This window comes from Saccostrea echinata, unplaced genomic scaffold (genome assembly GCF_033153115.1).
Source record: "Saccostrea echinata isolate AGI-Se365-2 ecotype Australia unplaced genomic scaffold, CSIRO_AGI_Sech_v1 ptg000012l, whole genome shotgun sequence".
NCBI lineage: Eukaryota > Metazoa > Mollusca > Bivalvia > Ostreida > Ostreidae > Saccostrea > Saccostrea echinata.
In genome coordinates this window covers 1,945,001-1,960,196 of record NW_026889761.1, presented here as the reverse complement: position 1 = coordinate 1,960,196, position 15,196 = coordinate 1,945,001, and the positions used below count along the sequence as shown (strand labels likewise).

Sequence of the window (15,196 nt, the reverse complement as noted above, 5' to 3'; positions counted from 1 at the left end):
TTTTTTTATGTTCGCAGTTTGGTTTTCATTAACTAAGCCAGACAAAAATTTTTGTAATCTTTTGGCAAATACAAACGCTATAATTTTATAATCAGTGTTTGTCAGACTTATTGGACGATAGTTTTTCAATACTTTTTCTCTCATTTTTTAAAAAACTAATGACATCATTGATTGTCGTTGTGTGTACGACATTATCTTTTGGTCATATATTTCTTTAAGAGCATCAGGAAAATAAGGACCGCTTTGCGTCTAGAAACATTGATAAAATTCACCAGGTAATCCATCGAGACCAGGTGATTTATCCTGTTTCATACCGTAAACAGCTTCGGTACATTCCTCTAAAGTCGGAAATCTTTCTAGAATATTTTTATTTTCGTCACTTAATATTGGTACTTCTATCACAGATAAATAATTATCAATCAAATCGTTATCGATGTGTTTATTTGTATATAAGTTTTTATAAAAGTTAAACATTTCTCCTAAAATTTCATTTGTATTATTAATTATTTCATTGTTTGAAGTTAGAATTTCTGGTATAACATTTGAGGATTGATCTTGTTTTTCTTAATTTTAAAAAAAAAAAAATTGCAGTGTTTTTCTCTCCTTTTTCAATCCATTTGGCTTTGGATCTTATGTGCGCTCCTTTAGCTTTTTTGTCGTAGATACTATCTAATTCTGCTTCTAAAGATTTTAGCCTTCTGTAATTAATTAATTAATTACCTGTTTCTATATCTTCAATTTCATTTTCGATTATGATAATCATAATTCTTTTCTTGAGTGTTTTTGTTGAAATTGCGAAAATCTGATCAAGAAATCTTTTACTTTACGCTTAATAGATTCCCATTTGTCTATCGGATTTAAAGAATTATCTAACTTATCAACAATATTTTGTTTTCCCCTTTTATATTTTTCATTTTCTATGTAAGACACGTTTAATTTCCAGTATCCAGGACCTCTTTTTTCACTAGACAGTTCAAAATTAAATTTAAAAAAACCTATGGTCAGACATTCGAATCCCTTTAGAATGAGTGCCTGGAATTTTCCTAATTCTTAAGGCATCAAAAAAGCGACATAACTCATCATTAATGAAAACAATGTCGATCCGACTTTTTGGATTATTTTCAGTATCACACCATGTTAGACCATTTAGACCGGGGTATTTCATTTTCTTACATCGCCAATTTTTAGAAAGAAAACTTTTCAAGTTTTTAAAAAAAAAAAATCAAGTCTTTTGTTTAATATATTTGGAGCATAGATATTTATGATTGAAAATATTTTATCATTTATCTGAACATTTAATAGGATTTTTTTCCCATCAATATAACGATAATAACTTCGTTATTAAGGTTTTCTAGAAATAGAATAGGTACACCATCCGAGATTATACATATATTCGCATTTTTGAACAAAGTGTGTTTCTTGCAAAAGTACAATATCTTTTTTTCGAATAGCCACGAAATTCAATATACTTTTTTCCTCTTTTCATCAGTATTTAAAATTTCAAGATTCAATTTCAATCTGCTAAGCAAGAAATAAGTGCATAAGTATATGGTTAGAGACTTAAGAATTTTTATGCATACGAACCCAGGATGTTTTGCAAAGTGGATTTTTATCTGATCAATTTGATATACAAAGGTTGCAGACAAAGTGATCAGCTGGAGGAAAGCTCTATTTAAATTAAATTTAATTCTCAACCGTGCATATTGATTGCAAACCCACCAATCAATGCATATACATTGAAAAATGTAAAAAATAAAATAAAATAAAAAATAAACCAGTCCGAAATATGTGTCTTTTTCATGGTTTGTACAGAACAAATTTATTTGAGAAAAAACTCTATTCCTCTTGCGACTAATTATAGATATCATTTATATTACAACAGGAAGTATCCCGGTACTGGTTTTCCTCCAAAGTCTCAGAAATGATCCAGAAAACGAAATTTAAAAAAGTCGTATTTTCGTTCCAATCAATTGCTCACAATTTTAATTTTAAATGACATTAAATCAATATTGCATAATTATGAACGACAAACAGTGGGTTATTATGATAATGACTAGGTGAAAACTGGGCCTCTCACTATCTATGTATATTTTATCATTGCTATGACAACATGCTCAACGATAATGGAGATAAAATCAGCCAGTAAGCATAAAGAAAAAAGAAAAGAGTAAATTTAGACCTGTTTTTAGTATTCCTTAAAAGCAGAAGTCATTCATAAACTACAACATGAGATAAAATAATTCATTTAGTCTTTTAATGTAACATTAGCTATATCGACAAGATTTTATCAATCAACAATAATCAACTCCCTACTTATCCTGGCTTTCCAATGATCATCTGCAGATATACTTTGTTAAAACAAAAAATAATTAATAATGGAAAAGTTGAACTTTATTTTAGTTAATGTAAGAGGTCTAAATACTGATAAAAAGAGGGAAAAAGTATATTCGTGGCTATTCGAAAAAAAAAGATATTGTACTTTTGCAAGAAACACACTTTGTTCAAAAATGCGAATATAAGTATAATCTCGGATGGTGTACCTATTCTATTTCTAGAAAACCTTAATAACGAAGTTATTATCGTTATATTGATTGGAAAAAATCCTATTAAATGTTCAGATAAATGATAAAATATTTTCAATCATAAATATCTATGCTCCAAATATATTAAACAAAAGACTTGATTTTTTTTTTTTTTTTAAAACTTGAAAAGTTTTCTTTCTAAAAATTGGCGATGTAAGAAAATGAAATACCCCGGTCTAAATGGTCTAACATGGTGTGATACTGAAAATAATCCAAAAAGTCGGATCGACATTGTTTTCATTAATGATGAGTTATGTCGCTTTTTTTTGATGCCTTAAGAATTAGGAAAATTCCAGGCACTCATTCTAAAGGGATTCGAATTTAATTTTGAACTGTCTAGTGAAAAAAGAGGTCCTGGATACTGGGAATTAAACGTGTCTTACATAGAAAATGAAAAATATAAAAGGGGAATACAAAATATTGTTGATAAGTTAGATAATTCTTTAAATCCGATAGACAAATGGGAATCTATTAAGCGTAAAGTAAAAGATTTCTTGATCAGATTTTCGCAATTTCAACAAAAACACTCAAGAAAAGAATTATGATAATCATAATCGAAAATGAAATTGAAGATATAGAAACAGGTAAAACTAGAAGAATTTAATTACAGAAGGCTAAAATCTTTAGAAGCAGAATTAGATAGTATCTACGACAAAAAAGCTAAAGGAGCGCACTTAAGATCCAAAGCCAAATGGGTTGAAAAAGGAGAGAAAAACACTGCAATTTTTTTTTAATTTAGAAAAACAAAATCAATCCTCAAATGTTATACCAGAACTTCTAACTTCAAACAATGAAATAATTAATAATACAAATGAAATTTTAGGAGAAATGTTTAACTTTTAGAAAAACTTATATACAAGTAAACACATCGATAACGATTTGATTGATAATTATTTATCTGTGATAGAAGTACCAATATTAAGTGACGAAAATAAAAATATTCTAGAAAGATTTCCGACTTAAGAGGAATGTACCGAAGCTGTTTACGGTATGAAACAGGATAAATCACCTGGTCTCAATGGATTACCTGGTGAATTTTATCAATGTTCCTAGACGCAAAGTGGTCCTTATTTTCCTGATGCTCTTAAAGAAATATATGACCAAAAGATAATGTCGTACACACAACGACAATCAATGATGTCATTAGTTTTTTTAAAAAATGAGACAAAACATATTGAAAAACTATCGTCCAATAAGTCTGACAAACACTGATTATAAAATTATAGCGTTTGTATTTGCCAAAAGATTACAAAAAAATTTCGTCTGGCTTAGTTAATGAAAACCAAACTGCGTACATAAAAGGACGATACATATTGGCGAAAACGCAAGGCTGATATTGGACATTTTTGAATATTGTGAATAAAAGAACCAAGGAATTTTATTATTTTTAGATTTCGAAAAAGCTTTTTGATTCTGTTGAATGGAACTTTTTTTTAGAGTATTAAAGAAATTCAATATGGGTAATAACTTTCTTACATGGGCAATCATTCTATATACAAAGCAAGTTTTTAAGATAAAAAGAAAAATGGATGCCTTTCTAAAGCGTGTTCAATGACAACAGGAATTAGACAGGGATGTCCCCTCTCTGCACTCCTCTTCCTTTTTGTACCTGAAATATTGACAATTAAAATACAAAATGATCGTAACATTAACGGTATCTCAATAAATAATCACGAATAATATCAAGAATATCCAACCCGCAGATAACTTAACGGTAGCATTAAATGACGAATTATCCATGAAGAATATATTAGATGTAGTAAAAGCATTTTGCAAATGTGTTGGTTCTAAAATCAATATTACTAAAACAGAATGTATTCTGCTTGGGAATATGAGAAACACGTTTGACGAGCTTTGCGGAATAAAAGTAACCAACAAAGCAATGAAGTGTTTAGGTATTTATTTAGGTCACGATAAAGAGGAATGCTACAATAAAATCTGGATGAGAATATATCATGAAATGGAGAAACTTTCTGAATTCTGGAAAAGGAGAAAATTAACTCTTTCTGGTAAATCTTTGTAACGTTTTGGGTTTTATAAGTAAATATAAATAAATTCGCTGCCACCAATTGTAACGTGTAATTTTACATCAACTCGGTACTTATGAGGCACGTTACAATAGTTGGGTTCGAAGGTACTTAGTTTTAATAAATAAAAGAAATATATATAAACAGTTAATACATATATTTATTTTAGCATCAAAGACAATAAAGTTCAATAAATATTTAAAATGTCTCTTCAATATTAAGTATACTGCCGAACTTCCTCGGAGCTCGGTGCTACTCGGTTTCCGGTGCTACTAGGTGTTCTGTACTACTTCTCGGTTTCAGGAGCTGCAAGATGTTCGGGGCTATCTGCTGCTACTACTAAGTATAACTATACAGGCACAATCAGGAACTCTGATACTGTAATCAGAACTATATCTGAAATCCAAATTTCTACTTCTTAATAACAAAAAGTCCACCCCTCATCCTATGCTAGCATGTCATGCGTAGACAGGAAAGTTCTTGTGCTAATGCCAACCATCATTTATAACCTATGCATCTTAGAATGGTCTAATATATACTACTCGGTGCTCTGGACTACTCGGTGCGACCAGGTGCACGGTGCTACCCGGTGCAGAAACAAACTTTGGTTCAGAATTTCACACCGAGTAGCCAATATCTGAATTCTTTAAAGCTAATGAAAATTCTCAGATATTTTCTAAAGAATTTACATTTTAATATACTATTTCTAATTAGGCTAAGAAGGTTTTAAATATTTTTCTAACTTATCTAAAATATGAATTTACCTTAAACTTTACTTGCACCGACCAACACCGACTTTTCTGGAGATCTGACGACGCTGCTTTGAGTTTGCTGCTTTTATACTGTGACGCAGTGATGCTGCGACTACGTCATATATAAAATGAAAAACTCCTAAAACAATACTTTTATCAATAATCTAGAACAAACCAACCTACTAATAATACTCCAAAAGACCTATTTTATATATCTATAATTTTATAATTATTTTAAGCTTATTATTTCTAGAGTTATATATCCAGAAACTACTCGTCTGCTAACAATCCGGATATATTCATCTCTACCATACAGTTTCCGCAATTACTGAATCTCATGCATTTCCAGTTATCATATAACGAAATCCCGGTAATAAATAAATTTGTTGATGCTAAGTTCTACAAGACATAATAATTTTAAGAACACTCTTTTAGAATAGAGAAAAGTGGAAATATATACTACAGGTAAACTTAATCCGCGTAATGAAAATGAAACACTGACATTTGTTGTTCCAAGTGTAAACATGCATCTTTAGTTCTGTAACGAAAACATAACTATGAAACATACATTCTAAACAACATTAAAGGTTTGCTATGCAGGCGCAACAGCTTGTATTATTCGGACGCTTGCTATTTCTTAACTAATACATGTATATACGTCGTCAATTTTATGTCTTCCCGATAATGATTATATTAAAAAAAATACAAAGATTAATTTTTAATTTTATTTGGGAAAAACGGAGAGAATTAAACGGAACACACTGATCGGTGACATATCACGAGGTGGACTATCTATAGTGGATGTTGAATGCAAACTAAAATCATTAAAAGCAGCGTGGATTCCACGATTGCTTAATTCAAAGGTTTTACTGTTCGATATTTCGAATGATTTTTGTAAAAAAAAAAAAAAAAAAAAAAAACTTAATGTTGATATCTCTTTTCTTTTAAATTGTTCAACTAGCTTGTTGCAAAGCAACGAGTAGGTCTTCCGTCTGATTTTCAGAAACACTGCTTGTAAAATGGATAAAAGAAAGTAAAGTATTCGTTAAAAAGAAGGCCTCCAGACCAAAATTGATGTCGATCTGTATTTAGTTTTTTTTATGATTGAAATCTATGTTGATTTTTGTTAAATAAAGGAAATCAAGACTAATTCCGGTTTGACCGGAAGTGATCCCATTCGACAGAAAATTGGGTCAGAAGTCTTGGGTGAATTTAATCATTTGATTTTATGTAGATATCTGCAGAAACACGTCATTTATAGTTACTTCAGGTTTAACCAGAAATTGACAAAAGTGACGATACTCGACAGGAAATACAATCAGACGTCCTCTATGACATGCATAATTCAATTCAATTCTAATATCTGTAAAAATAAGCAATTTTCTACTACCTCCTGTTTGACCGCAAGTGACGTCATTGGACACATTTTGATGATCTCACAAGCTGATACTTGTCATGTTGAACAACTTTGCTTCTTTAAAGTATTACAATTCTCAATACTTTTTGAGATATCAGGAAAAAACTTTTGGCCCCTTTAGATCCCTTATTTCAGGGGTCAGCCCTTTTTCCGAGATATCATATAAAAGATCTTGTAATTCTATACAAATTTTGTTCTGTATGTTTTAACAAAATATTTCCAAGTAAAAAAAATATCTTACAGAAAGTGTTCGAAATTTTGAAACATAGCGAGCGTCGACGTGTGGCACTTCCGATGAAAGTTAACTACGTATTACAGATCTATATATGTTGCTCTGTCTTCACTAAAAATTCACGTTCCTGTGATGAGTGGTTTCTTAGAAAACCTGCGGACAAACTGATCCTCCAAAAATCACTAAATCGCAAAAAACTTCGGACCGGAAGTGACGTCATCAAAATAAAAAAAATGTTTATCAAGACCTGAAAGTTTCATGGAAATAGAGCAAACCGTGTATGAGAAATCGCATGCACAAAATCAGTAAGAAAAAAAAATAAGAAGAAAAACAGTGGGAAAGAAACCGAAGAATAAAAGAAAGTCTTCCGCTGAAGACGAAAGACCTTAATTAAGTTTTGAGAAAAGATCATCTGATGATGTTTTGCAACAGCCAATTTGGAATAATCCTAATTTGGTCTATAAAGAAAATCTTCTTCGATAATTGGATTAAATCTGGAATTTTATACAAATGTGATTTGTTTGATGACAATGGACATTTTAGACCACTAAACTATTTTTCTAATATTATTGACAAATCTAATTGGATATGCGAGTACAAAATTCGTATGTCGGCCACTTAGAGTATTCGTAAAGTTCACAAATTTTCAAATTCAAGTAATAGAATGTCAATAATTTCAACTTCCCTACAGGCTATTTTAACATATCTGGAAAATCAAGTAACTTTTTCTACAAGAAAATAAAAATTGTAGACCATGTTTTCAAGCAAATTTATCTAAAGATTTTGGAATATATGAGGAGTCGAATTGGAGAAATATTTATGATGTAAGATTAAAGATATGAAAGATAAATACATAGCAGAATTCAGCTACAAATTATTTAATAATGTATTATGTAACAATGCCTATGTGAGTAAGTGGAAAAAAGATGTATCATGTATGTGTGTAATTGTAACAAAATAGAAAATGTGAAACACCTAATTTTTGAATGTGATAATGTGTCTAATATATGAAATACTATAAGCAGCTTTTCATCATTTAAAATTCAGTGGAAACATATTGTTGTTGGTTTTTTCCATGAAAAATAGCGATAAAATTAAATCTCTAAATTTACTCATTATTTATGTATGATATAGAATATATAAATATAAAATGTTATGGTGATTAGACTCTTTAAGTGAAACTGATTAAAACATATGTAATCATGTAAAAAAAATCAGTTTGCTACTATTCTTCAGTACTACGCTATATAAATGTAAACACTGAGCGTAAGATTTTTGGAAATCTTTCTAAAATAATGTAATACAAAATTATTTATTCTTGTATACAATACTACTGAGAAGAGACCTGTCTTCCAGTAGTGCTGTCATAAGGGGGAAGTAAATAGACTGTGATAAGTATTGTGGCTCCCTCTATTGACAGCTACTTGAAGCTATGATTCATGCCTTAATTCATGATGTATACTATATTAATATATTTTGAAAATACTTGTATTCAGGGATTTTTTTTAACTTTAAACATCTTGCATGATGTTATAGGAGAAAATTATTTTTGTTTAGAAGGTGCTTAGTCAGGGCCCCATCCCTGAGAAGTGCCTATTTTTTTCTAGATGTTAGCATTTATATATTGTTATAGATTAGGATTTGGGAATTAAATTGAGAGAGAAAAAATACTTTGTTAAAACAAATATTCTAATTCAAAAAGCAAGTGCTCTGAAGTTTTTATTTAAGCTTTGTTCGGTTAATAGTCTTTTGGGGACCATCTGTTTCCAACAACAATTCTTATGGAGCAGTATTAATTCTGGAACTTATACATGACAAAAACTCCCTTGCATGGGTATTCGAGCTCAAAAGTCCATTTAACATTACAAAATAGGAGCAGAGCAAACACGGACCTCTAAGACATCAGAGGTGGGATCAGGTGCCGTGGAGGAGTGAGCATCCCCTCACGACCGGTCACACCCACTGTGTGCTCCTTGTCATGATCGGGAAAAACGGAAAAATCCGTAGACAATTCAGTGTGTAAATAATGGCCGAGCAAGTAGTATTAAAAAAGTTAGTCAGCATAAGAGTTAATGAAAGATTGTATTTGCTGACAAGGTCATTGTATCGACCATAGAACTTACGAAATGGTGACTTTAAACAAGACTGCTGATATTCTTGTTTCATCAACTTGTTTGTCAATAATTTACCTCGTTTTAGAAATTTTTCATACGTAGAGCATGCTCTTGCGTCTTGAATCAAATGAAAGATATAAACCCCGTATGCAGGTGATAAAGGTATATTGCTGCATAGATAAGGGAAGTTGACAATTGAAAAGTTCTAGTCATAACGTTTATCATAAAGCTTTGCTGTTAGTTTACCATTAACGTCTTTTTCTAATAAAATATCCAATTATGAAACAGATGTGTCAGATTCTGTGGTATCTTTTATCTCAAGCTCACTGGTATATATCGTTTCGACATAAGAATGAAAATAGCCATTGTTAATTGACAATAAGTCGTTGGTATATCTAAATGTCGGGTTGAAGGCCATAGCAAGTACCTTTTTCTTTTCACGTAAAAGATTTTGAACAAATTCTGCTTCATATGAATACAAAAATAGGTCTGCTAATAACGGGGTGTAACTGGTACCCATGGGAATTCCAAAAGATTGTTAGAAGACCTGGTCTCCAAAAACCACATAGATATTGTCAGTCAAACTCGAGCATCTTTTTAATGTCAACTTCAGAGTACTTGTGTGTGCAATCAGATTGTTTTTAACAAAGTAATTTTACAAATGTCCAATGACAAGGTAAGTAAATTTACGAGTTCCATTTTTATTGAAAAAGCAGCTGTCTGCGATGTCAGAAAGTCTTGACTAAAATTATCATGAGGAATAGTTGTATATAAATTTGAAAAGTCTTAAGTTTTTATGTTAATGATTTTGGTAAAATTTTGTGATTTCAAATGTTCCAAAGTTCCTTTCAAATTTTTAGTATCTACAGTACATCTGATTTACACCACTGCTAAAATATATTGATGCACAGTACTCTTGAAGTTTTTCCTTCACTACTGTTAATATCTTAGTGAGGAGTAAAGAAAGAGGCTTGGTAGACCATTTACTGGAACCTGTTATGTATCATTGTCTGTAAGGATTTTTATGAAGTTTCGGAATCCAATATAGATATGGTAATTCAAATTCATTTTGGTTGTTGGGAATGTAAAAAATATTCAAAACTGACATATGATTTTTAAGAATTTCCTCCTTAGAAAGGAAGCTATGGGTATAAGTTGAATTACTACTTGTAGAATTAAATCCCATTTCCTCTAAAATACAATTTATGTAATGAGTCTTACAAACAAAGACAATGTTGTTACCTGCTTTGTCAGCAGGGACCAGTACGTACTGATCGTGTAATCTAATTTTTTTTCCACTTCTGATTTATTGAATACAGAAGGATAAATAGTTTTCATGCTGCCCCTCAATCGTTTAATTCGAGATTTTAATATATATCTGATACATTTAATCCATTCTGACAAAGTGTCAAATTCTTCTTTTAGACTTCTGATCCACCGCCTGGCGTAATCCTCTACAGAATCCATAATATATATGAATTTACTATGCCAGTTGAAGGATCGGGGTTCCCTATATTTAGGACCTTTCAAAATTAGTGATCTAAGGTCTTAATTATTAACTATATTTACGTCACCAGTAATAAGGTGTCCAGAAGGACTATAGTTATAGGGTGAAGAAGAACATGAAATCGAAGGAGGATTTTGTTCTAGATATTCGATATCCACGCCCTGTAAAAACTTCTTGTCATTAAAAAGTTTGGAAGCAATAGTCGATGTATATTTGTAGGAAATACAAGGTGTAGTCTTCAACTTGAAATATGGTGGAATAAAAGACTGGACCCTTTTGTGATTCAGAATGTTACTTATATTAACCGCGTCAATTCCTTTGTTGGCATATTGGAGTTTAAGGAAAGAACGGGGTATTTTAAAAAGTTTAAAAAAATTATGATTTCCAATATCCATAATCACAGATCCGAACCTGTATTCTGGTGTCGAGGAATCAAAAAATGGACTTTCCTTGACCTTTTCAAGTAGACTATACAAAATTTCAAAGGGACAGAGTAAGGTTTGGTGCGAATTTGATGAATACCTAACTGTTGATTTGCATAAGATTGTAACGAATCGAAAGAGACATCGTGTATTAAAGGCTTATTATAAGACCGATGCCCATGACTACGTTTACGTCTCTGTGTATGGTTGAAAAGTCCCTTCACATTGACATTGTTACACTGTGGACTGGTGTATGGCCTTGCATTTTTGAGGTTCAATACAAAAGGGATAAAACAAATGCATGTAACCTTTTATTAACGCATCATCATACGATGTAATTTATTTTTGGACTACATTTTTATTGACGTCAGAATAGTATTATAAAATATATCCTTCTTCGGTTCTTTTTAGGTAGCAAATAAAAATATGATTAATAAAAAAAATATACTTCTCTTGGCAATATTCATATTTTTTAATTGCTCTAAGAACTGCAGTTTAAATGAACTTTAGTGAATAAAAACTGATTGCAACATTCTGCCAAAGAAATCCTCATATCATTCAAAATCGGAATCATTGTTCTATTTAGGCACATGTACTTTAACTTCTGATTTATAAAATACATAACTAGTATACAATCGTTTCAAAAAAGGGATAACTAAGTATTTAAAAGATTAAGAAAGAGATCAAAAATCCTTAATTTCTCCCCTGTATATCTGTATTGGTCAAATACATAAAGAAAAAATCCGCCAAGTTTCAATAAGGAAACCAGGAAAAAAAGAGAAAAAAGATGAAATGCTTATCCTCTCTCTTTTTACTAAACTTTACCATCTATATTTACTAAATTAATAGTATTAAAACTGAAATACTTGAGAAGAAAATCTTTTTCTTGCTTTTTAAAAGAAAATGAAGAGGAAAATGTATCTTTTTTCATGTTTTGGTTATTTATGATTATATTTTTTAACTAGGAATCCTTTTCCATGTCACTCAAATCATTTAAAATTTAAATCGATAATAATGTTTTGACTATTGAACAACTCTACTATAGAAGCTATCACGTGGGACCTCATCAATCATAAATAGGTAGACCTTCAAGACTGTTTCATGTGTACAATGAAGGAAATTAAACGGTTTATTGTCCTTGTAGAACCCAACAATAATGAAATTTGACCGAATTATTGTTTTAAAAAGTTAGCGAGTCTCACGATGATCAGTCTCTGCCGTTTTGGACAAGTTCTAGCTCTGTTACAGACATGCTACTCTCACTGCTTCGACCCATTCGACCCAAAAACTTTGCTCATTAGTAATAATGAAAATTCCTCATTGCCCGGTTTAAAGCTTTTGACTAATGCTGACATTGCAATGTGCATGATGATTTGTTACAAGTTTAAGCTCTGTCGCTCAATGGATTGGATACGAGAAGAAAAGACATGCCGGCTAAACACAAGATTTGGCATCAAGAGTGACAATAGTCCAGTGACTAAAGACCACATCTTTCATGTCGAACGGGAAAGTTTTCCAACGGTAAGAAAGATATCTTGAAACATTTAAATAAGAATGAATTGATTCGCATGTTTAAGGAATCGCAAATCTGAGTTTATTTAACTATAGCACTTGGCGGGAAATTGTCTGAACCATTCCTGCACTGAGGATGAAATCTGTATTGCTGGTAAATGTGTTCCGGCTTTAGAAGGTAAGATATAACGTCTTAAATTTACTGTAGGAAATGTCTTTTGAATTTAATAAGCTTAAATCCCACTTCTTTAGATGGAAAAACAATATTTAAAAAATACTTTATAATGCTAGATAAAGATTGTATTCTTCCTGTTTCTGTTGTTTGTTTGAGAATGAGAAGAGAGTTTTTTTTTATCAGAGTTGTGTATGTCATATGATATCACTGTATATCTGAACAAGCTTATTTAATACATTATATGAAATAGTAAACTGGAAAAACCATTAAAAAATACTTTAATCATATAATAACAATAAATCAGAATGGGATTATCGTGTTTTACGAAGTTAACTTATTAATATAAATACTTCTTTGTAGAAAAAAAATTTCTTGCAAATTTTAGAAAAAAATTCCAGATACACAAATACCAAATTATATTCTGGAAATAATGGTTTGACTCTGTTGTTCAAGGTGAAGTTTGAATCAGACTTGGATCTGTGATTATGGATATTGCAAATCATAGGCTTTTTAAACCGCCACGTTGTACGGAAGAAAATGCTGCTAAAACAGCCCGCATTTTTCTTAAACTTCAATATGCCAACAAAGGAATTGATGAGATTAACATGTTATATTCTTATTCACAAAAGGGTCCAGTCTTTTATTCCACAACATTTCAAGTTGAAGTCGACACCTTCTATTTCTTACAAATATACATCGATTATTCCTTCTAAACTTTTTAATTACAAGAAAACTCTACAAGGCCTAGATATTGAACATCTGAAACATAATCCTCGAATGTGTTCATCTTCTTCTTTACCCTACAATTAGTGTTCTGCTGGACACGTCATTTCTGGTGACGTATATATAGTTAATAATGAGGACCTTAAATCACTTAATTTAAAAGGGCCAAAATTTAGGGAATCCCGATTTCTCAACTTGCGTAATAATTTCTTAAATATTCTGTGAAAGATTACTCCAAAAGATGGCAAAACATTAAAAAAAACATTGTCAGAATGGATTAAAGGTATCAGATGGATGTTAAGATCTCGAACTAAGCGACTGAGGGGTAATATGAAAACATTTATCCTTCTGTGTAATACAGAAGTGAAAAAAGAATTAGATAGATTACAAGATCACTATGTACTGGTCCCCGCTGACAAAGCGGGAAACAACATTGTCTTTATTTGTAAGGCTCATTATTTTAATTGCATTTTAGGGGAACTGGGATTCAATTCTGCAAGTGGTTATCCAACTTATACCAATTGCTCCCTTTCTAAGGAGAAAATTCTTCATCATATGTCCGTTTTGATTATTTTTAATATTCTCAAACAATCAAAATGAATTTTAATTACTATACCTATACTGGATTCCTAAACATAAGAAATCCTTACAAACAAAGATATATAGTGGATTCCAGTATATATTCTACCAAGCCTCTTTCCTTACTCCTAACTAAAATGTTAACAGCAGTGAAGGAGGAACTTCAAGAGTACTGCACAACAATACATTTTAGAAGTGATGTAAATCAGATGTGGATACTCCAAGAACTTTTAGAAAATTTGAAATCACAAAATTTTACCAAAATTTATAACATCAAAAAATACGACCTTTCAACTCTATATACAACCATTCCCAACGATAAATTAAAGTCCAGGTTTTTGAAATCATAGGCATTTGCTTTTTCAATTAAAATGGAACTCATGAATTTACGTACCTTGTCATTGGTCATTTGAAAAAAAAAATTGGTTAAAATCATTCTGATTGTATACACAAGTACTCTGAAATTGATATTAAAAAGATTCCTGAGTTTCTGATTAACAACATCTATGTAGTTTTTGGAGATCAAGTCTTCCAAAAATCTCTCGGAATTTCCATGGCTAACGATTGCACCCATTTATTAGCAGACCTATTTTTCTATTCATATCAAGCAGAATTCTTTTAAAATCTTATACAACAGAAAAGGAAGTCACTTGTTAGCCTTCAAATCGACATTTAGATATATCTGCGGCGCATTATCAGTTAACAATTGTTATTTCCATACATATGTCGACGAGATATATATCAGTACAAATATATAATCCTTGCAAACAAAGATACATAGCGAGTTCCAGTAAATGTTCTACCAAGCCTTTTTCTTTACTCCTCACTAATATATTAACAGCAGTGAAGGACAATCTTCAAGAATACTATTCAACAGAATATTCAAGAAGTGGTGTAAATCAAATGTGGATACACAAAAATTCCAATGAACTTTCAGAAAATTTGAAATCACAAAATTTTAACCAAATCAATAACATCTAAACGTACGACTTTTCAACACTTTATACAAGCATTCCCTACGATAAATTTAAGTCCAGACTTTTTGACATCATGGACAGCTGCTTTTTCAATAAAAATGGAATATATAAATATACAAACCTTGTCAATGGTCATTACTAAAGTTATTTCGATAAAAAACATTCTGATTGTACACA

The 15,196-nt window shown here is 31.0% G+C and overlaps 1 protein-coding gene across 1 annotated transcript in view; it reads left to right on the top strand.

Moving 5' to 3' along the window:
* Positions 1–12,454: 12,454 nt before the first annotated feature.
* LOC133185666 (fibrinogen-like protein A) overlaps positions 12,455–15,196 on the top strand; it is a 7,644-nt gene continuing 4,902 nt past the window's right edge. Inside the window, exons 1-2 of the mRNA XM_061320973.1 lie at positions 12,455–12,574; positions 12,662–12,743. Of these exons, the coding sequence (XP_061176957.1) occupies positions 12,455–12,574; positions 12,662–12,743 (202 nt within the window). The remainder of the gene's footprint in view (positions 12,575–12,661; positions 12,744–15,196) is intronic.